This window comes from Dermacentor andersoni, chromosome 9, assembly GCF_023375885.2.
Source record: "Dermacentor andersoni chromosome 9, qqDerAnde1_hic_scaffold, whole genome shotgun sequence".
NCBI classification, from domain to species: Eukaryota; Metazoa; Arthropoda; class Arachnida; order Ixodida; family Ixodidae; genus Dermacentor; species Dermacentor andersoni.
The window spans coordinates 40599241-40622359 of record NC_092822.1 but is presented as its reverse complement, the minus strand read 5'-3'; the positions used below and the strand labels follow the sequence as shown (position 1 = coordinate 40622359).

Sequence of the window (23119 nt, the reverse complement as noted above, 5' to 3'; positions counted from 1 at the left end):
GTAAGGCAACAGACGCTATTCTAAAATTCTAAAACTGTCTATTAGAAAGTCGTCACCAGTGATGACAATGGTGTTACAGTTCTGGTGTGACGACGACAATACTTTCAGTATGACCAACGCATTTGGCAAGAGCCACGCAGCAGCAGCCAGCGTCGGTAAACCCGACGTAAGAGGCAAAGAATGCATTACTTTAACATAGCGTTGCAAAATACAGCGACAGAGACGCAGAAAAAAACACTCAACTGCGTATTCCTTATTAGCATCTTACTTGCCGTCCTGTGATGCTCAATCCTGAATGAAATTTTAGCTCGTGTCTTGATGAGCAAGTTAAGGCCAGCGAGCGGTTCACGGAGAGGGGGCCCGAGTACAACAGAGAAACCGGGTGTGTTCGATAAGGGCAGATTTAGGGGGGGTCCCAAATATTTTGAGTTTTCAGCGAAATGTTAATTTGACGAGGGAAAATGTTTCTGTGAAAGAGAATCAATATTTGCTTTGAGAAGCTTAGCATGAATTTCTTGAAAAAATATTCTTCTTTCATTAAACGTGGACAAGAGCGGTTTAACGGCTTGTAGATTTTAGAAATTCCTAATCCTATCCCTCTAAAATTAAGCCCTTGTACACGCCCAAAATTTTTTTCGCTTAATTGAGACCATTGGTACTATTGGCCCGTGGGAGCTTAAATTTATGTGACCCCGAGTATATTTTTTAAAATTGCGAAACTGTGGTTATTTGAGTAACTGCCTGTGACTGATCCGGAAACCAACGACTTTTCTTGGTTATATTAGCTAAGGCAACGAAACTGAAAAATATTTCAGATTACAGGGTTACAATGCTTTATAACCGCTACAGAGTCCTTTGGAGGGACACGGGCTAAAAATATAAAGATTTATCTGCAAATTACGTTTCTAGAATATGAAAAAGCTGACTCCTTCTGTGAGTGGAGGCTGGGGAAGACAGCAAGCTTGTGAAAATGAAATATGCATGGCGACATCTCTTTGTTCTCGCCAACTCTCGTGATGTCATTCATTTCTGCAAAATAATGCCTGGTTCATTTAACTGTGTAGTAGTAAAGACTGAAAAGGAAAGAAAATAGCATCCAGCCGTTTTCTTGCACGAAACTACGAAGGTGACCCATACAGGTTTCTCAGAAAAAAAACTACGCAGTTGAAGAAAAATTTGTCGTAGTTCGGGATTCGAACCTGGGACCAACGCTTTTTCCTGGCGGTCGCTCTACCATCTGAGCTAATTAAGAGGCTAGCAAATCGCAGAGCGAGGGCGAATAAATGAACAGCTCTAAGCACTGGGGCACTGAATATTGCAAATCATTCCTACGGAAGTCCGCAAGGTGGAGTAGAATTTCTGAAAGTGAAAAATCGACGTCTACCTGTTCTTTAGCACGAAGCTACAAAAGCGACCCATAGGGGCTTTTCAGAAAGAAAGCTTTCCAGTTGAACAAAAAATTCGTCCCGGTCCGGGATGTTTCTTTAACATTCTGCAACGTTTTTTGTGTTGATGTCAAGCACTGTACCAGTTTCTTGCCACTGCACTGCAACATTCAATGTAACAATACATTTTCTTTGCCAGAATGATAAAGTGCCGACCCAGCGGAAGAACTGCTGCCCACGAGCACGAAACGTTCATTGAAGAACGCTGAGCGTTTCGCACTCTTTCACGTCGCGGCAAAACGCCGTTCCAGTATCACGAGAAAATCTACTCGAATTTCACCCTCCGCGTTCGTCTTGCCCGCCAGGGCGGACGCGTCCAGCAGACACCGCAAGCGCAAGTCCGGAGCGTAGGCCGACACGGGCAGGAACTCGCGACTCGGCTCCTTCGCTTTTTCAACGATCCACTCCCTCAAGTGCGGCGAACTCAAATCTTCGGCGCGCAAGGGCCGCACGACTGGCAGTTTCCACCTCGCAGGCATCGTAGACATCGCGTAGACGGCGACGAAGCCCGCGTTCCTCTGCACCACGCACCTGACGCACACGCCGGTATCTTCGCCGCCGGCAAAAATCTGGTGCCAGACTATCTTCAGCCCCTTGCTCTTCTCCGCCACCAACCACGGCTTATACTGCACACTGAACACAAAGAGTTCTTCAGAAGTCTCACTGCTCTGGACGTCATGGTGTCCACCAGAACTGCCCGCCATTTGGAGGAGTCCAGACCGGGTAGCCAGTAGACTCTCTGCTGGCCGGCTGGTGACCGCCCCCTGAGAACACGAGCGCTGCGTCGATGACGTGCCACCCTGGAGGTCCTCCGTCCGCACTCTTCGTTCCATCTTCCGGAATCCCTGTGTCACGATGACCTTCATTTCGTTCAGCGCTGACACGAGATCCCGGAGATCCGCGGTTCCCCGCAACGACGTCAGATCGTGCACAGAGGCCCCGGCCGGTCGTCTCATTGCGCCCCGGCTGGTGCTCGGGTCCGTGTGAATCGCTTCCTCTTCAAGTTGCCTGGAGCTGAGTTTCGCCAGGGTCTCGGCGAGGTCGTTGACTCGGCCCTGAATGGACGTCAGCATGTCGTGGCAAGAGCAGTCGGCCGCCACTTCACGCACTCCGGCGTCTTTAGCATTGGGTTGGGCTATGCCGAGTGAGGAGATGCTCCCGGCTACACCAGATTGTAGTGAAGCAATGCCGTTGCATCCAGCTGCATAGTGCCTCGGCAGGTCCTTACGCAGCACTGTGTCCCGGCAGCCAGGACACGTGGTGGCATGGAAGGAACAGTGCTTCTCGAAATGCTCCAGCAGCTCCACGGCTGGGCCTACGAAGTTGCACCCGCTGTGGGCGTTCCAGCAGCTTACCTTTACAGGTGAAAAAAAGAGAGGGACCGTAAGGGCTGCATTCTTCCGAAGGTAGTAAATTCTATAACACTCGCAAGGCTCAACTTTTGTTTCCGTGTCCCACTCAGGAGGAGGTTCATATGTCCGCACGACCATCTCTTTATCTCCCTCTCTATTATGTTTGTAGAGAACCACGCTTTCTAACTCATTGCTGTGGTCGAACAGGACCCATAAAAAAATTCCCCGACAGAAATGTGTAAGCCGACTAGTGCACTGTCGCTAAACTATCATCCTGTGGGCTCTGTAGAAGAACATCTTTGGCTGATTATTCACTGCCTGAATAAATTCTTGCAAAGACTCTGCTTAATGAGTGGTTTGAGGTTGTGTGTTCAACTGTATGGTTGGGCAGCATTGCTGATCACAGAGCAAGCAGGCGTAGCAGTTGTTATATAAAAGATTACGCAATACAAGTGAGCTGGACAGGGCGTGTAATGCGTGGATGAAGTAACCGACAGTTTTTTGAATAGCAGAGACTAGCTTTATCGTGTCCGGTACACGGTATATAACAAGGCGTTTTAACTAGTACTGGTCTACCGGACCCTGGCAGCGAGGTTTCGTGACGCTTCGTTTAACCAGCATGCCTCACAGTCACTTTTTCGTGTTTCATGAGTGTAGTTGCCGGAAAAACTTGCCGTGCTTGAACGCGGTTACACTAAGTTTCTCGAGCAATAGCACGGTTTTGCGTGCCTTGGGAAAAGACACACTGCTCGGCGCCGTCAGTGATTACCGCATCTACAATTGCACCACAAAACACACAGACGCTGCTCGGCGTGGCAGCAGCAGCGAACGAATCGACCATAATGTTGCGTCTAGCTTCGACGCGGACTGCCAGCACTCCGTGCACTTCGTCAATGTTGCAGATTTGTAGGAGTAATAGGATATCGCTGAGAGAAGCTTTCCCCCTGCCAGTGAACAATAATTTGATTATGACAGTGATGATGATGCTTATGATGCGAATGAATATGCTTCTGAGGATGAGGATGATAATGATGATAATGAGGAAGAGGCTGACCGCACCTGCAGCTTTTCCATGTGCTTCTGGTGAAACGTTATCCAAGAGATGTCCGACTCGGCCTCGAACGAGATCTTGTCCAGTGGACAGGCGTGGCGATCCCCACTGGCGCATCCGTCCAGGCAGGAGTCGCACAGGAAGTGCGTACAAGGCAGCACGGCTATGCTTTGCGGCACGACTCCGCAAAGCCGGCAGACTCTGGTGGTTTGCAGGCGCTGCTTGAAGTTGACGGGCCGCCAGTTGAGGCCGCTCGTGAATCCGCACATGCGGTACGTGGTATCCGGCATGATTGCAAGCCTGCGCCATGTCATCCAAGTGTTCATTCATGGCATCGAAAACTGTAAAATAAATTATGGGGTTTTACGTGCCAAAACCACTTCCTGATTATGAGGCACGCCGTAGTGGAGGACACCGGAAATTTCGACCACATTGGGTTCTTTAACGTGCACCTCAATCTAAGTACACGAGTGTTATTGCATTTCGCCCCCGTCGAAATGCGGCCGCCGCGGCCGGGATTCGATCCCGCGACCTCGTTGGAAAACTGTAGGAGGAAGGTATACGGCAAAGCGTCTAACTCGCTGTGAACAGCTGCTTCTTTCTGTCGATTGTGGCGCCTAATATGGGTGATGCTCTTATTGTTGTTGATGCTGTGGCTTGAGTTGAGTTGAGTTGAGTTGAGTGGTTGTAGGCTACTGGTGGGATTAGCCTTGCAGTAGCTGCCGGCAATTGCTCCACCGTAGCGACACTTAAAATACATAAATCATATAAATCAGACACAGACCTCACAACTACACTACACATAGTCACACCATGTGGAGGCCAAATCCGTGTCCTGCAGGTAATTTAAAAGAAGGCGAGAAACCTCCTTCCTATCTAACCGGTTCCCGCGCGGGAAAACAATGTCCTGTATAGAACTGTGGGGAATTCCTGTCCTCTTGAGGGACCCGAATAACACGCTCCTTTCCGCGTCATACATAGTACAGCACATAAGGTAATGTTCTATGTCACCGCACACACCACACGTTGAACATAATGGTGACAACGCCAGGCCAGTCTTACACATCCACGCAGGGGTACGAGCAGAGCCCGTGCGAATGCGGAGCAGTAAAGTGGCTTGGGTTCTTTTGAGACCCTTAGTCACATGACCCTTAGTCACATGAGGCCTCATGACATGGGTGATACACTTGACGGTGATTAGCCTGTAGACAGAATGTGTCGTGCTGCTGTACTCTTTACTACGCGTATTTAATGACCAGTCGTTCCTTTTTTTCATTTTTGTCGTTGTCAAAGTGCACTGGATACTATCAATTTTCCTGTTGTCTCACAAGCTTCTGAGTTGGCCTGACATACAGTTGTCAATGACATTACGATGAACATATGACATAAACAAGCTTTTCGTTGCTAGGCACCGCGGTACCTTCCTATTTTAGTTGGTTTTGAAGCTGGATAAATTCGGTTCTTCATTCACAACCAAGAGGTCACTTTTCTCGAGTATGTCTATTCGATCAAGTTTGATAACTTCGCTATTCGAACAACCCTAGTTTATTGATGTCATCAGTGGCCAATGAGTGAATGATAAGATTAGGAAATTTGCAGAAGTACAATTGGTTCGGCTCACTCGGCACACATGGGTGACCAGTTTTGGTGCAGTTTTCGCCAAGACTAGCGAATGGCTTCCTGTCTATAAGTGTTAAAGAATACGCGTTTAATGCCTATCGAAATTATGTAGGGGGTTCCTCGTGGAATATCTTAGGGCGTGCTGATCCGCTTAAGAGGAATATGTAGCTGACTATAGTAAATTTTAAATATTACTTTAGAGCAATATATGGAATTTGCCAAAACGGGACTAACAATTTGCCAGACTTGGTTTTTCTCATACAAGACTTGACGATTACTTGAATACTCCAACAATCAACAGCGCATCTTCAGGGCATAATTAGAAAAATTGCTGATGACCTTTGTCTTGCTTCAATGGTATTTCTACAGTGAGAGCTGCACTTGTCAATCATAAAAGAAATTCATGTTATTTATCTCTGAATTGTGGAAATTCTTCATCGATAATTTTAAACACATTCTAGATTGCACGTTTAGGACACTGCGTCGATGGAATGCCAACGAGAAATGAATGGAAATAAAAAGAAATAAATCATGTATGAATTATGTCTATACTTGAAAAGGGTTAGGACCAAAGGACTGCAATGAACGGATATTTCTCCGAGAAGTCTTCGTTATGATGCGGACTATAAACTAAAATTAAGAAAATTATGAACACAATTGGGAGAGCCCTCACTAAGTGAATCAAGTATCACAGTTATGAATATGGCTCCGGCATTTCAAAGGCGACAGTGGCTGCACCTTCGAAACTGCACCTTCGAAGCTGCATGCTTATGGCTCGCGTTGGCTTATCGGTAGGCCGATTGTGCTGAAAAACACAAAGAGCCGGTATATTATCGGAAAAGCAGATTTTTCTGTTCGTTTTTATTGAATCTGCGAGTATCACTCAGCGCTACTCTTTGCTCACCTGAGCAGTCGAACACAAAGTGAGACTGATAAGAACATATTCATCGAATGCCGCCACTGTGGACCGGAGTTATCGGAACAGCTTTATATCCGGGCGGCTCCGCCAGGCGGCTGTACTCTGTATGACGTGTTGCTTGTGTACACCGCCTGCACCCATGACGCGGTGTGTATACGTGGCCTTGGTGAACCGCTGCCCACCAAGAGGTGACTGGTTCGATTCCCGACCGCATCTCCGGCGGGGACGAAGTGCAGTAAGCTTGGCGTACTCAGATTTAGGTGCAGGTCAAAGCCACAGACGCCTGAATGTGGTGGTGAGGGAACACCAGTGCAAAATGAAAACAACTAGAAGACGACGTTGCAGTTCTGCACCAGGAATCAGACGCCACAATATGCCCGGAGCGAGGTCTGATCTGAAGTGAAGGCACTAAAACGGCGGTGGACGAAGAAGGGACACACACACACACACGCACGCACGCAGGCGCGCGTGCACACACACACACACACGCGCGCGCGCACACACACACACACGCGCGCACACACACGCACACACACACACACACACACACACACACGGCGCCCTGTGTGTGTGGGTTCCTTCTTCGTCCACCGTCATTTTAGCGACTTCACTTCACTTCAGATCATGCTTAACAAACACGCTTAACGGAGTGAGCATGCCGGAATGCAAAAAAGAAGAAAAAAGACAGGAAAGAAAAAAAAACGAGTTTAATTTCGCGTATTGTGGAAATGTTTTGGTATCGCTCTGAACGGTTTCCCTTGCGAACGAAAGTGCGATATAACACGAGTTTTAGCTTTTAGAATATAGAGAACCTTTAAATATTGCCTATAACAGATCACGTGGTTCTAGTCATTTGGTTATATCCCGCAAAGAGGCGGACATTTTTTGCACAAGAAATAGAAATGCGGGAGTAATTATTTCAAACAAATATTCATTACTCTTAATTAAATTCGTTACGACTCATTGATATTTACTAATTTTAGCGGGTGAGTTTTCAATGCGCGTCGTGCCAGCTTGGAACCGATTTCCAAGGTGCCACTTTTTCGAGATATTCATCCTCCAAACGTGCGACCACATACAAGGGTGTTCCAGCTACTTTCGCCAGCCAATGCATAACAAGCTGTTTATTTAAAGAAGTCAAAGGAATAAAAGTGCATTCTTACCATTGCATCGGAAAGCTAATAGAGAGAATGGTTCCAGCACGATTAGAATGGTACCTCGAACATTACTAGGTATATCCAGACGCAATTACAAGTTTTAGGCATGGCCGTTCTTCCATAGACAACGTTATCGACTTGGTCACGTAGGTCTAGCACCAGAAATTCTGCAAAAGATTATCTGCTGCCCCGTTTCTGGATGTTCAGGGAGCATATGATAACGTAACACACGAAGTGATCTTCAGCAGGTTAGAGGCAGTAGGACTTGGCGGCAACATCTGCTTCTGGATTAGTAGCTACCTGCAAAGGAGATCATTTTCCATACTTACAGAAGATGGCCTAACCTCCCTGCTTTACAGTAACCGTGGGGTCCCTCGGGGTGGAGTACTGAACCCAACGCTCCTCAATTTAACACTCATTTTACTCGTCGACATCCTTACATGCACCGTGCGGCTCTCCATCTATGCCGACGACATTTGTATTTGGACATCGGGTGTGACGCGACTTCAGCTGCGCACGCGGCTTTAGAAGGCATACACTTTAACATCATCGTAGCTTGAAGAACAAGGACTTCAAGTACCATGTGAAAAGCTTGCAGTAGTGGCATTCACCACGAAACCAATGTCTCCATAAGTGATATCCGTCTACGAGCAGCTGATCTCGTACAGCACAAGTCACAGATGTTTGGGAGTGGTTATATTCAGAGAAATCTCTCCTGACGCCTCATGTGAATTATGTGAGAAAACGATTGATGGGAATTTGCCATACGCTTAGGTTACTCCCTGGAAAGACCTAGGGTGTGTCAATACTATTTATGCTGCAACTGTACAGGGTCCTCTTTATTGGATTCCTGCGGTATAGCCTACCGGTCATCCCCAACACCTGCGGAACTAACCTGAATACATTCCAAGGTATCCAAGCCCAATCCCTCAGAATATGCCTTGGTCTACCGCACAGCGCGTCAACGGTAAAAGTTATTACAATCGCTCAAGATTACAGTATAGGAACACACATTACCATTGAAAAAATGTGTGTGCGCATTACAATTCGCCCCGCCCACTACCTCGCAAGTCTGCTAGTAGAAAGGTCCCACCCGACATTCCGTGCAACTCTCTTCGCGCACCACGCCTCTCTTACTTCAGGGTACCCACCTGCTGCAAAACATTCGATTAGTCCATGGTGTGTGAGCCGTACTCAAGTAAACCTCACAATCCCAGGACTTCAGAAAAAGATAGACTTGCCGTTATTTTCACTCAAGCAACTTACTTTGCTACTCTTTGCACGAGAAATACAGCGACTGCATAGATGTTTATACTGATGGCTCAACCACATGACTAGTTTCGGCTGGCGCTGTAGCTATACCAACAAGGAGAATAACACAACGCTTCCAGACTTCCCATATCACTACGTCTACAGCTGCAGAGCTCGCGGCTATCCAGGGTGCGCTTCGTGCGATCAACACAGAGAGTCCTCAAAAATGGGCAGTCTTCTGTGATTCAAGGCTGGCCTTACAATGTTTACAGTCATTTCTCCGACATGGAACTCACAATCAATTGACGTGCGAAATCGTGGAACTCATTCATCATTTGAGAAAAAAGGGTCGTTATATCACTTTTCACTGGATATCAAGCCATTTCGGTGTCATGTAACCCCTCGTGTAACGTTATGTCGTGTAATGTAACCCCTCATGCAGTGTGATGTCACCCCTCATGTACAGTCCTGTTCAGGGAACTTTGAGGTATGATAGGTAAATAAATAGGAAATGATGACGCAGATAAGGCAGCTCAGCCGTCAAACCAAGAAGACCACTGCGTCCCCATTCTTCTCTCAAGGACAGACGCTGCGAGACGGTTCGGTGTTCTACCACGCGCAGTCTCGTTAGCTGAGTGGAGCATCGCACATACGACGTGCACCAGACTGCACAGACTCAAGCCTTCACTGCAACTCATACCTCCGGCTGGACTGCACCGACATCAAATGTCTCTTCTGTGTCGGTTGTCGTTGAGAGTTGCCTTCACGAAAACTTATTCAGCACTCATTGGAATGGCTGACAGTCCTGCATGTGATGTCTAAGGCTGCAGGGAGAGCATTTACCACCTATTCTGCCATGGTCCTCAGTTTGAAGCACAAAGACAATCTATGACCAACGCATTCAGGAAAGTAGATGATCGTCTTCTGAGTGAACAGACAATACTAGAGCACCGTCCCCACCGATCATCGGCTCAGAAGGCACTAAAGGCACTCTGGGCTTCCTGAGAAAGTCTAGCTTGTACGAGTGCCTTTGACTCTGTAGTGCTGTTCGTGGACTTCTCTCTATCCCATCTCTCTCTTTCCGTCCTTTCTTTCTATTCCCCCACTCCCTTCCTCCAGCGCAGGGTAGCTAACTGAACTCGAGTGGTCAACATCCCTGCCTCCCTCTTATCTCTATCTCCTCTTACCGCAAGTTTGATGGCACATATCTTAAAGCCATGTCTTCCTCGGAATTCTTTCCAAATGGCTATGCCTTGCATACTTTCATAATTGCATAATTCGTAAAAATTCAATAAGCGCCATAATGTAGTTAGTTAAAAAACCAAACGAGTATATTTTTTTATTTTAGTCGGTTATGTATATATATATATCGATGTCTCGTGCATGTCCACCGCTTCGAGTAATCCACCTGAAAGAACAACTGTGTTATCTGCCACTGGCGACATTTAGGACCGGCACCGCAAGTGCGCCAAAAAAAAAAAAACGTTCAAAGACGATTAAACCTCCATTTGTCGTCGCCGAAAGGCAGTCTGGCTGTGCGAGTTTGTGGTAAGAATTGGGTGTGTCAACTATAGAATTTACTTTGAGAGGTCTGCGAAGTCTCATATGACAGCGTTTGCATCTTCGACCTGAGGCGCACCGTCTCAACAAGTTTACCAAGAAGCTACCACGAAGCTACCACGAAGAAAAAAGAAGGCTATAGTGTGGTGGTAGTCTGCGGCGGTACCGCCGGTACCCATACTACTGGTAGTACTGATACCGGGAACAACGTTACCGCATCATATTATCACCGGTACCGGTACCACCCATGTTAGTCTTCTTCGGGATTGGTTCACATAGATTCCACTTTGTTTGGGACCGCCCAATGAAAGAGGCTAGAAACATATCCGACGCGAAAAAAGTATGGACAATGGCTGTTTCACATGCTCCGACTGGAACGAAAAAAAAAATATCGGTATGGTCACACGCGTCGCAGTGCAATTTTCAAAGGGCTCGTTGCACATGACCGCGATTTCAACAATGCGGCTAGTGCGACGCCCAGGGTTTCTTGCTGTCGAGTTCTGTGGTACTCTCTGCACGATTCCTTTATTCTAATAAAAAGTACCTGTGCGTTATGACATTATTCACCTGTCTTTAAAAAGGGGCACATGGTATCCGTGTTATGTAATTTAAAAACACCTTGAAGTTTAAACTTTTCTCGAGATGCACAACGTCATTCCTGAAGTTCTGTGCGAGGAGGCATGGTACATCTTCATAGCTATTCGTAGCTGGTCGTTCAGGGCTGTGTGTCGTATTATGTTTAAGTTTATTTATTTAACCACAAGGTACATTAGGAACGCGCATTTGTGGCTGTGTACGACGGGAAAAACGCATAAAGGCAACTTGACTAGCCCCATCGCCCCTAAAGCAAAACAAAAACAACCACAGGCAACCCAAGACAGCGGTACATAAACATACACATGGGGTATTTCGCAGCAATGAATGAATAAAACATTTACAAAGCACAAAAACTCGATGTTCTATCATTATTCAAATAAACACATCATATTAAACAACGCGGTTTTTCATAAAGCATGTAAGTATTAGCTATGTTGGGAAGACACCAAGATCCTACTGGGTCCAGACTGCAGGGAACACCATACGCAGAAACAGACGCAATCTGTTCCCGCTCCCAAACGTAGGAGAAACCAGTCCCGTCCCGGCCGAACAGCCTCAACAAAGCAGCCTGCCAACGGACGCGACCGACAACGCGGACATCGTGGCTGAGCAATCGTCCGACACCCAAAAGACCCTTCCGCCGAACGAAACTTTCGAGACCGGAGCAAAGAACGACGGGATATCGGCGTGTAATACGAGCGCCGAAATGACTCGACATGATTTGTATAGTGCTTTCCTTTCTTGGTAGGCACACAGTGCTTGTAAAACGGGGAAGATGTGGCGTCGTCCCGATACGCACTGTGTGTACCTGTGCCACAGACACGCGCGGAGATAAGCGCAATGCTTTCCATTTCCTTTGACCAGTTCTGACACAAGTCATGTGACCATTCTGGCTGTACATATTCCACGACGGTGTATTAAAAAGGGATCATTCTTGGTCATGAGATGACGAGCGTCTGTCTGTATGTCTGACAGTTCCCTCAAGGTCCTTCTGCAACTCCTCGTTGTCCTTACAGCACTGCGCACTCTCAGCCTTTGCCTAAGTCAACTCCTGACGAAATACCTGAACGTGTGCCTTAAAGCGTTCAAAGCACTCATTCATGAAGCCCGTACATTCGCCAATGCTGGCGAGTTTAGCTCGTATTTACGGGATCGAAGAAGCGGCCTTGCCAACTTCAGTTGTTACCTCAGATGAATAAGTATCAAGTTTTTCCTCCGAGTCAGCCAACAGTTTCACTATGGCTTTGATGTGTTCGGTAGCTTTTCGATAAGAGCTTTCACAACGCCGCCTAAGCCAGCCGAGATATTATCCTCCTTGGCTTCAGTTATACAAACGATACCACAAAGGTCACATTTCCTGTGCTCAGAAACAAAGAAGGAATCGCGCAACTCACAAAACAAAGAAAATGTCACAGTTTACCTGCATACAAAACTCAAGGCAGCAACAGCTACGACATTACTGGTGCATATGCGTACCCTTTATGTAAAAAGCTTACAACCAACCTGCAAAGCCTCCAGAGAGTAGTTTAGCGTGCGTCCTTTCGCCGTCGCTGCCGCTGCGTGAGAGAAGCGGGCTCCAGAAAAAAACGCCGCACCCAAGACAACCTTGATAAGCGGCGTGAAACCTGCAGCAGGCTCGGGTAGATGGCGGTTCCGGCTGCGCCATTGTAACGCCCCTGGCTCGGCGAGTGCGATACGGCGGCCTCAGCCTCTAGAGAGTGCTGATATTTCAGCGTGCCTCCTGTCGCCGTCGCTTCCGCTGGCTGAGTAAAATATGCACTTTCCATGTCCGCGTATATAGTTCGGCGAGCGCTACTAGAAATTAGCACGTGATCTATAAACAAGCCTATATATCTATACCATCATCGCCTGTGCAGTATTCGAAATTAGGCTGCACCGAAGTCGTCGCGTCAGCGCAGCGAGATCCTCGCTCTACCCATCCTTAGCGCCTGCTTGAGAAAAAAATATCTTTGCAAATTTTTCGTAAGTGCACATAAGTGCTGCCGGCTCCTAGCCACATTCTCGCATCAAAGGCAGTAGCAAGCACCAACTCGAATGCTCACGCCTGCCCCTGAAGGAAGCCGCAAATGATCTGTGTGCGTTGTTGTAATCGCACCGCTGGCACGAGTTGTTGGGGTCTCGGTGCTGACGCCCGTTATTGCGAATGGGTCGCAAGCCCCAAGGGTAGCGTTGGCCTGGCGGCCTGGGGCACTGGAAGCATCCGAAGGTCCCGGCAAAGCATGAGAAGACTGGTAACAGAACAACTTGTTTATTCTAACATAGCAAAAAAGCGGCCGGTCAGGTCGACCGAAGTGGAGAGACGGGAGAGCACGTAACTCAACAGTACAAATCGGAGCCTCTCTCCTGGCGTCCGGGGGCAGCTGCTCTTATACTCTCGGCGTCGCGGTCCAAAAGGGAAGGTCACGGGATGAAGGACACGGGATGAAGGTCACGGGACGGCGGAGCATGAGCCCACGACGGCGCGAACGGTCGAGCCGAGAGACTTGCTGAACCGAGTGTAGTGACGCATCGCCAACCCGCCCACACGACGGCGCGAACGGTTGAGCCGAGAGACCTCCAGGCTCCTCATTCGGGGAACTCCGCTCCCCGGCTGTCGCGCTTTGACAAGCGAGGGCACACACACACACACGCACACACGAAGACATGTGGCACTGAAACACGCCTGGACACGCTTGGCGGGTAGGCGTTGCGGTGGCGTCGGACGGGCCAAAATGTCCGCCGCTTTGAACAAAGCCCCGGCGTCCGTTGCATCCGCGCCGGCATTACCGCGCGTTGTAGGCGAAACGTAACAGACCGCCCCGCCGGGGGAAGGAGATCCCGATGGTCAGGGGACTGCATCCGCTGTCCGGAGGGATGTCGCTCGATGATGCTCATAACCGTAGTCGGGCGTCCTTTGGCGTTTCTTGAGCGCAGCGCACAGAGAAGGCCTCGTTCTCACGTTCAGGTGCACACAGGACACTGCAAAGTGACTTCGGGAGAGTTGACATTTTTGTTCTCGTTTCCGGCAAGCGTTAGAACTACGCCGAAAGTCAACCGCTCAGTCAGCAAGCACGGCACAACCCTCACTAAGCCCTGCCAGGCTCTTTCCCCTTTTATACTGCTGCCTAGTTCCTTACAGTAGTTTAGCAGCACTCAGAACGCGTCCACAAATCGGAAAATTGCACTAAAAAGCACATCATCACTTTGAAACACTACACAAAAGCAATAAGTTAAAAAAAAATGCTGCCTCAGGAAGAAAAACATCAGTAACAAGCAATTTTGAGGCTGATTCCCACGTTAGGGGCTTTGACTTAAGCCATCGGCGTTACCGTTGAGACTCCCCTTTTTGTAACGCACCTCAAAGGAATATTGTTGCAAAGCGAGGCTCCAGCGCAGGAGGCGGCCATTTTTGGGAGAGATGGTCTGCAGCCATTGGAGAGGGCAGTGATCCGTTTCAATGATAAACCTCGAGCCGGCTAGGTAACATGACAATTTCTGAACGGCCCACACGATACACGCACACTCTTTCTCGGTGGCGCTATACGCCTGCTCACGACTGGTCAGCTTACGACTAGCATACAGGACGGGGTGTTCTACTTCTCCATTTTCCCGTTGGCACAGTACAACGCCCATGCCTCGCTCACTAGCATCACACTGAACAACGAACCCTTTTGTGTAGTCGGGCGATCGTAGCACAGGCTGGCTTGTTAGGGCGCTCTTTAGGGCGCTAAAAGCTCTTTCCTTCGTCTCATCCCAGACGACTGTTTGCGGCTCTGTCTTTCTTAGAGCATCCGTCAAGGGAGCCGCGATATCAGAGTACCTGGGGATGTACCTCTGATAGTAGCCGGCGACACCTAAGAACGACCGAATATCGGTCTTCGTGCGCGGTCGCGGGAAGTCTCGCACAGCGGCCACCTTTATTTCAGAGGGGCGGCGACGACCCCGACCAATCACGTGTCCGAGGTAGACAACCTCGGCCTGTGCTAACTGGCACTTGGGAGCCTTGACTGTCAAGCCCGCATCGCGCAGGCGGGTTAGCACTGCCCGCAAGTGGGCCATATGCTCAGGCCAGGATGCGGAGAATATCGCTACGTCGTCTAGATACGGTAAAGCGAATTCTTGCTGTCCCCGCAACACTTTATCCATGAGGCTTGAAAAGCAGTATGGCGCGTTCTTCAAACCAAAACTCAAAACTTTAGGACGGAATGTCCCCATTGGTGAAATGAACGCCGCATACCTACTAGCCTCTTCTGTAAGTGGAACCTGCCAATAACCCCTGACAAGATCTAGGGTGGAAATAAACTGAGCGCTACTCACTCTCTCAAGGCGCTCCTCGATGTTAGGGATCGGATAAATTTGATCCTTAGTGATGGAATTAAGCCTGCGGTAGTCGACGCAAGGACGAGGTTCCTTGCCCGGTACCTCAACTAAAATCAAAGGGGAGGTATAATCACTCTCACCCGCTTCAATAACACCGAGCTGTAGCATTTTCTTTACCTCAGCCTCCATAATATCGCTCTGGCGGGGTGACACCCGGTACGCCTTGGATCGTACTGGCTCTGGGGAGGTAAGTTCTATGTCATGAGTAAGGACAGAAGTCCTACCAGGCCTCTCAGAGAACAGACCTTGAAACTCTTGTAAGAGCTGGTGTAGTTCGGTTTTCTGCTCAGGCGACAGCGATGCTTTACTTATTAAGTCACTAATGACTTGATCGGTGTCTTTCCTGTTCGTCACTGAGCCTAGTCCCGGAAGCTCGACCGGAAGCTCTTCTAACTTTCCCGCATCGGGAATTTCCTCTCCAGTATCTGGTGCCCTTAACGCTACAGGCTCAATTTTATCCCGTTCGGGCGTGCTTTGAATACTAGCTTGCTGCGCCTCTGACCCTTTCTCATCGTTCAACAACGTCGGCCCCGCAACTACCGCCTTTGCAGCGAGCTCCCGAACCTTCGATCTGGTTAAGGCCTGAACGCTAGCCTCACCAAACAAAAGCCCCTTCTCGCGCAGGAGGTGATCGGACCTGTTCGAAAATAGGTACGGGTACTGGGGGGGCAGCATAGATGACACTGCGGCCTCCGTCTCAAGTGCTCCGAAAGGTCCTTCAATAAGCACTTTTGCTACCGGCAGACACACGCTATGAGCTTCCACTGCTTGCTTGATCCATGCGCACTCGCCCGTGAACATAACGGGTTCTACGTAAGAGGGGTGAACGACATCCATCGTAGCTGCGGTATCGCGAAGCACTCGGCACTCTTTCCCGTTCACGAGGAGGTCTCGCATGTAAGGCTCGAGAAGCTTGATGTTCTCGTCAGTGCTGCCTAATGAAAAAAACACGACTTTTGGTTTTGTTTCTGGGCACTGCGCCGAAAAGTGACCCGGCTTCTGGCACGTATAACACAGGCGCGCTTGCCTCGTCTCGAACCGCTTTCTGCGTTCGGCTTCGGTTGCCGCCGTCTCCTTACGTTCGGTCGGACTGCTTTCACTCGCATCCGCACTACGTGTATCCCCCTTTGCTCTCATGGGTGTGAACTTCGGCCTCTCAAACTTGGAGCCAAATTCACCCTTTTGACCGTCCTTAGCTCCGCGAGCCCGACGCGTCACAAACTCCTCGGCTAGCTCAGCGGCTCGAGCCACCGTACTAACGTCTGGCCTATCCAAGACCCAGTACCGCACGTTCTCAGGTAACCGACTATAAAACTGTTCTAGCCCGAAACACTGCAGAACTTTCTCGTGGTCACCAAACGCTTTCTCTTCTTTGAGCCACTCCTGCATGTTTGACATAAGCCTGTACGCAAACTCTGTATATGACTCACTTCTGCCTTTCTCATTTTCCCGAAACTTCCGACGGAACGCCTCCGCTGACAGCCGGTACTTTTTTAGCAGACTCGATTTCACTTTGTCGAAATCCTCTGCCTCCTCTCTCTCCAAGCGAGCGACTACGTCGGCCGCCTCGCCGGGTAGCAAAGTGAGCAAGCGCTGTGGCCACGTTTCCCGAGAGAACCCCTGCTTCTCGCACGTTCGCTCAAAGTTAACCAGGAACAAACCAATGTCCTCTCCAAGCTTAAACGGCCGCATCAGGTCAGTCATTTTGAACAATACTCGTTCTCCTGCACCGTGTGCCTGACTTCCATTACGAGCGCGTTCCATCTCTAGCTCGAGACGCTTCATTTCCAAAGCGTGTTCGCGCTCTTCTTTTTCTTTCTGTTCTTTTCGTTCACGCTCATCTTTCTCTTTCTGTTCTTTAAGTTCGCGCTCCTGTTTCTCTTTTTGCTCTTTAAGTTCGCGCTCCTGTCTTTTTGCCGTCTCCCTCTCCTCAGTGGTCTCAAGGCATTCCGACAGCTCGTCATCCTCAGCTTCTAACTCAAGAATAGCCCTTAGCAGTTCTGGTTTTCTGAGTTTGTCTGAGACATCCAGACCCAACTCTCTTGCAAGCTCTAGCAATTTCGGTTTGCGCAACGACTTCAAATCCATGGCTGCTCTGAATGCTGCTTTCTCTACTGCCTACTATTGTCTTGCCGCAAACTAACCCGGTAGCAACGACAACCACAATTACCAGCTCTGTTTCTAACACTAACAAAAGCCTGGCAAAGCTCAGAAGAAGAAAGTCCCGCACTCACCAAACCTTGCAGCCAAGACTTCAGCGCAGTCGTTCCGCTGCAGGCAACCAGTCATCACACAGGGCTCGTTGCACTGCTCCCGGATGGTCGTTGTGCTGCTCAGCATACATTCAACCGCATCTCTTCGCTGCTGGCCTCCGTTGTCGCGATCTCACCGCTGGCAACCAGATGTTGGAATCGCACCGCTGGCACGAGTTGTTGGGGTCTCGGTGCTGGCGCCCGTTATTGCGAATGGGTCGCAAGCCCCAAGGGTAGCGTTGGCCTGGCGGCCTGGGGCACTGGAAGCATCCGAAGGTCCCGGCAAAGCATGAGAAGACTGGTAACAGAACAACTTGTTTATTCTAACATAGCAAAAGAGCGGCCGGTCAGGTCGACCGAAGTGGAGAGACGGGAGAGCACGTAACTCAACAGTACAAATCGGAGCCTCTCTCCTGGCGTCCGGGGGCAGCTGCTCTTATACTCTCGGCGTCGCGGTCCAAAAGGGAAGGTCACGGGATGAAGGACACGGGATGAAGGTCACGGGACGGCGGAGCATGAGCCCACGACGGCGCGAACGGTCGAGCCGAGAGACCTGCTGAACCGAGTGTAGTGACGCATCGCCAACCCGCCCACACGACGGCGCGAACGGTTGAGCCGAGAGACCTCCAGGCTCCTCATTCGGGGAACTCCGCTCCCCGGCTGCCGCGCTTTGACAAGCGAGGGCACACACACACACACGCACACACGAAGACACGTGGCACTGAAACACGCCTGGACACGCTTGGCGGGTAGGCGTTGCGGTGGCGTCGGACGGGCCAAAATGTCCGCCGCTTTGAACAAAGCCCCGGCGTCCGTTGCATCCGCGCCGGCATTACCGCGCGTTGTAGGCGAAACGTAACAGCGTTTACTGAGCGTGCAATGGAAATATTGTTGTCAAACTCAATCTTAATACTACCTTGCTTCGTTCGTCCCGGCGCGTGTGCTGTAATTGTGTGAATATTTCGAGAGGTGTAAAAGCCGACGCCTCAATTTTTTTAGCAGCTACCATGCCTTGTGGGAGTAGCATCATAAAATTTTAACATGCATGGCCGTTGTCTACTTTCGGGTCCTCAGTCTCGTGCTGTTTGTATCCTGTGGATCAGTATCAAGAAGCTTAAATCAATCCGCTGCATTGCGTACTGTGGCGGCGTAGCCCCACGGCAAACATTAATACGTTATTAAGAGAACATTTGTTTGTCTAATAACAAAATATAACGCTAGAATTTTGTATTCGTAGTGGGAAGCGTGAAGCAGGAAACGTTCGCAACTATTCACCAATCTCGTTGGTATGCGTTTGATTCTGCCTGCTTCAGCGCAATATGTTCAGATGGGGTTGAAACCCCCAGATTACCAAAAATCTTTGCAAAAAGAGCAAATGTTGCTCCAGCGTAAACAAAAGCAAGCATCCCAATCTATTGAGCGAGTCAAGTGCCTAAACTGTATTACAGTAATGTTACAACATGCTAATAGGAGCCGTTACAAACTAAACTAATCGACCAGAATAAGAAAGCCCAAGGAAAATGTGAAGGTACAACTTGTTCTAGTATTCCTGAACGAATTGTATTAGTAAAATCTTATGCTTGCTTTGATTGCTTGCTTTAACACAATGCTCGAAACAGGCAGGCGGATTCCTTTTCTTGTTGTTGAAAAGCTGCTTGAATTTCAGTTGCATACAACATATAGCTTTGAGGGGAAGCGTTAAACAGTGAAAATACCTCTAAGCTTTTATATGAGCTCTCTTTGTGAACAACGATTTACCTCTGCAAGTTTCAGAATCCAAACATTGTGCAATTTTGAGGAGACCACATTCAAGCTTTAAAATATAGACAATACAGGCGTGCCGAAGTACCACTACAGATTGAACATGCTTGCCTATAGTGGTTGAATGGCCTGCTGCGGCTGCTCCAGCATTCGTAGCTGCTTCCTCACGAGCACTGCTTGGTTTCACGTTACTATTTCCTATGGACCCGGCAAGCGGCCTGATCATCCTTGGTCTCACTGCGGTGTCGGACTACATTTTTTTTTTTTTTGGGGGGGGGGGGGGGGAGAGATGGTGGCCAACTGGGCCGAAGTGCGATCCCGTCTGCACATGTATTCAGCATTCATGAGCATCCTGTTCGGCGTAGGGGTTTGTATCAGGTTCTGGTTGTACTTCCGGTGGTGTATTTTTTGTCACTATATTGCACCGCTGTCATTTATTCAACTTTGTATTGCAATGTTCAGAATGTGACCACCCGTTAAAGCTAAAATAGACAGCAATATTGAGGGAAAATATGATGCAAATTCCATACACATGTTGAAATCCACATGGGCCGAAGGTTTCATGTAAAGATAAATTCTGTAAAACTAACTTCAATCTGTATATTTGTCCTTATTTTCATTCAATGCACCAATACCCACTGAGCACTGTTTGCTTATGTACCGCGCTTGACAAAAGTTTCGTATCAGGCAATTTATAAACGGGTTAGTGAACTCACTCAAGAGCTACACAGTCTCGGACCGATTCGCGAGGCCGAGTTGGTGTGAGCGCGGCGGTGCAGAATTTTTGGTGATTAATTAATTAATAAATTAATTACCGTATGGACTAAATGAATAAGCAGCTGCATCTCATATCTAAGATTATTCTTTCATTATGATGGCAGTAATTGAAAGCTTATGGTTATGCGAGTTTATGCAGTAATACATGCTATTGCAATATCATCGGAAGGGCAACGCATTCACAATGATCGAGCAGTTAGGCTGGCTCACTTTCTTTCTGAGCCTCAGCATGGCCACAATGAGCGCACACTCGAAGTCATGGAAAGAATCAAAGAGCTGGTAGAAGGGCACCGCCGCAGGGTCAGTGCCATAGCCAGCTACCAGCAGAACACGCCACGTAAATTCGATTTCAACATTATGTAGGACCTGCATAATATTACTGTTCTCCTTCATCCTGTGCAAGGAAGTCGCAACAAATCCTTAATTGAGGTGCACAGAAGAGTTTATTTCAATAGAAAATCTGCATACGCAGCTTGTAAACGACACCCGAAGCTAAAGAATACACGCATGCAGAACAAAGTCTATGCAAAATGTGACAAATATGCGCAAATCGCATATCAGTAGGGTGCAACAAGCCACAGAGACGCGACACTGCTGAATGCATGTGTGGCCATGATGGCAATGAGATGACGGTTCTGTAAATGATGACGATGGTATGCAGCGGTGATGGTGTGCAGCGGCGTAAGCACCGCTTGCGCCCCGGTCTCCTTCAACTAATCCGCAAATCACCACGGACGTTATGAAGGAGTCTATTTGTTTGAGTTACTTCTAGTGGTATGCCGCCAGTGGTGGAAGCAGTGCTGGCGGCACGAGTCGACATTCGACCACGACCAATGCCGACTTCCAGAGGTTTACGGAGCTCCCGTGCCACAGTGCGACACCTGTAATGGCCCTCATCACGCGGCCGTTCAGAGACGCCTGATAGCTGCGACGGTGCTGTTCACAGCAGCAGCTTCCTTTTCCCTTGCCCGCGTGTTGGATAGCCAACCAGGCGAGACCTTGGTTAACCTCCCTGACTTTCCTTCTTGTCTGTCTCTCTCTCTCTCTATGCCACACTGATGCTTCGTGCCAGTAGGCTGCCCACGGGCATTCTTTGTACACCACCCGAGAAGCTTGAGAGCAAATCTCAACCTTGCTATAGCTGTCAGTGCTACGATTCCCTTCGCGCATAAATTCCCAATTCCTTTATCTTTCTTTTTCTCTTTTAACTGATGACGCAACCTCTGGAAAGTAACTAGGACAAAAATCACGGCGATGAAAATGTAAATATAGGAAGCTCGTACGCCTTCCTCAGACGTCCCTATGGCGAGAAACGCCATGGAAATCATGCAAGCCATAGACGGTCTCCTAGATACCCTTCAGTACCTTGCACCACTCTCTAGTATTAATGAAGATGCCATGAAGCACACGAACTGTAGACTGTCACCATCACTTTTACCATACCACCTTAATCTTTCTAGCATATCTCTGTCGCTCCTCCGAACCCCTTTCTCCCAACGTGAAGCAGCAGGTTACAGTAGCATCACTAAGGCCGGCCTCTCCGCCTTTCCCTCATTGAAGCTGCTCCCTTAGTAATGTCGCGTCCGTCCGCAAAGCATAATTTAAGACATAGAAGCCGGTCGGAACTCTCACCAAGAAAATGTACACCCATGTTCGAAGACTAGTCTTGTGACTGAATGCAAACATGGCAGTTCAAGAGCATAAAGAAAACAAACACAGAGATAGAGGGATAAAGGAGATGCGAAATGAAGTGAGCTTAATTGGAATATAGATATCCAATTTGCTACCCTGTGCTTGGGGAACGGGTAAGGGGAGACAGAAAGATAAAGAATTAAAGCACATAGAAAGAGAGGAGGGTGAAATAAAGCAAAGAAAGAAAACGAGTAGGTTGCCTTAGTAGCACAGCTAGCACCACAGCCTCTGTTTAAAGTTTGTTCTGTGCGAGCCAAACAACGTGCCCTTGCCCACTTAAATACGCTTAAATGCCGCAGCTTCGTCGACATGGTAATCCGCCTCCACCTGCTTGGAAAGCACCCTGATAATAGAGTTCCAGTTGCGAGATCGTTTTCTGCACGATTTTATAGGCGCGGTTTGCATCGCTGCCGTCGAGTTTTGTCGCTGCAGCTTCGTATAGCGTGTGTCATGGTGGCTAAACCATTGCACCGACAAGAGCTGGAAATCATTGCGTTCTGTTCTTCTTGCGGAGCGGCACAAACACAGAGTCACCTAATGTTGGACTGTCCCTCCTACTCAAAACTCTTAAGTGCAACGTACTGCACATTAGAGAGAACGCCATTCACTTAGTTTGCCATGTGCGACAATCTTCGATATTTTATTTGCCACTGGTCGTGCGTCCAAACGCAATGAAGCACGTATCATTTTTAATTTTTATTATATACGATATATTTATCATTTTTGAAGGAGACAAACCTAGACTTTTGCTTATAGCCTCACATATTGCTCTAATCTTGTTCTTATTTGTAGACCATTTGCAGGATGCTTGTGGCTAGCAAAGTGTGGGTGACGCACATGCATGTGTTATTCTTGTGTCGTTCTACACAATCTTTTTAAAAATTCGTTCCTTGTTCTTTCACAATGGCCCTCCTTATTTTAGTTTGTTATTCGCTCACCATTCCTTTTCTACGCGCCTTTAGCCTTCTAGAGCCGAACAGGCTGCCTCGATAGCAGCACCAATGGGGCTTCGTTTCGAGGCACCCCAAAGAAGGCAAGTATTCTGCCCCATTACCCGCCTCTCTACCCCACGTGGCTGCTGCCAGCCAGTTCTGGTTCTCCTTTCTTCGACTCCTTATTGTACGCCACCGTAAAATAATAATACTAATTAGGTGCCATTCCACTCTGTGAAGGTGAATGACCAGCCAAGCTGTGTATGTGGCCCGCTTAATAGCGAACTGTCTATTGCCGTGCGTCAAACGGCGCATGAGATAATTGGAAGGCGAAGCGCGGCAATAGTCGCACCTTCACAATGATGACCCTCGG

At 48.6% G+C, this 23119-nt stretch overlaps 1 protein-coding gene across 1 annotated transcript; it reads right to left on the bottom strand.

Moving 5' to 3' along the window:
- Positions 1-1610: 1610 nt before the first annotated feature.
- Positions 1611-12558, bottom strand: LOC126527715 (uncharacterized). The gene is made up of 3 exons (XM_072284504.1): positions 12456-12558; positions 3857-4148; positions 1611-2800 (listed from the first exon to the last, which is right to left on the bottom strand). The coding sequence occupies exons 2-3, from the start codon at positions 4136-4138 to the stop codon at positions 1670-1672; spliced, it is 1413 nt and encodes a 470-aa protein (XP_072140605.1). The 5' UTR covers positions 4139-4148; positions 12456-12558; the 3' UTR covers positions 1611-1669.
- Between the last annotated feature and the right edge of the window lie 10561 nt (positions 12559-23119).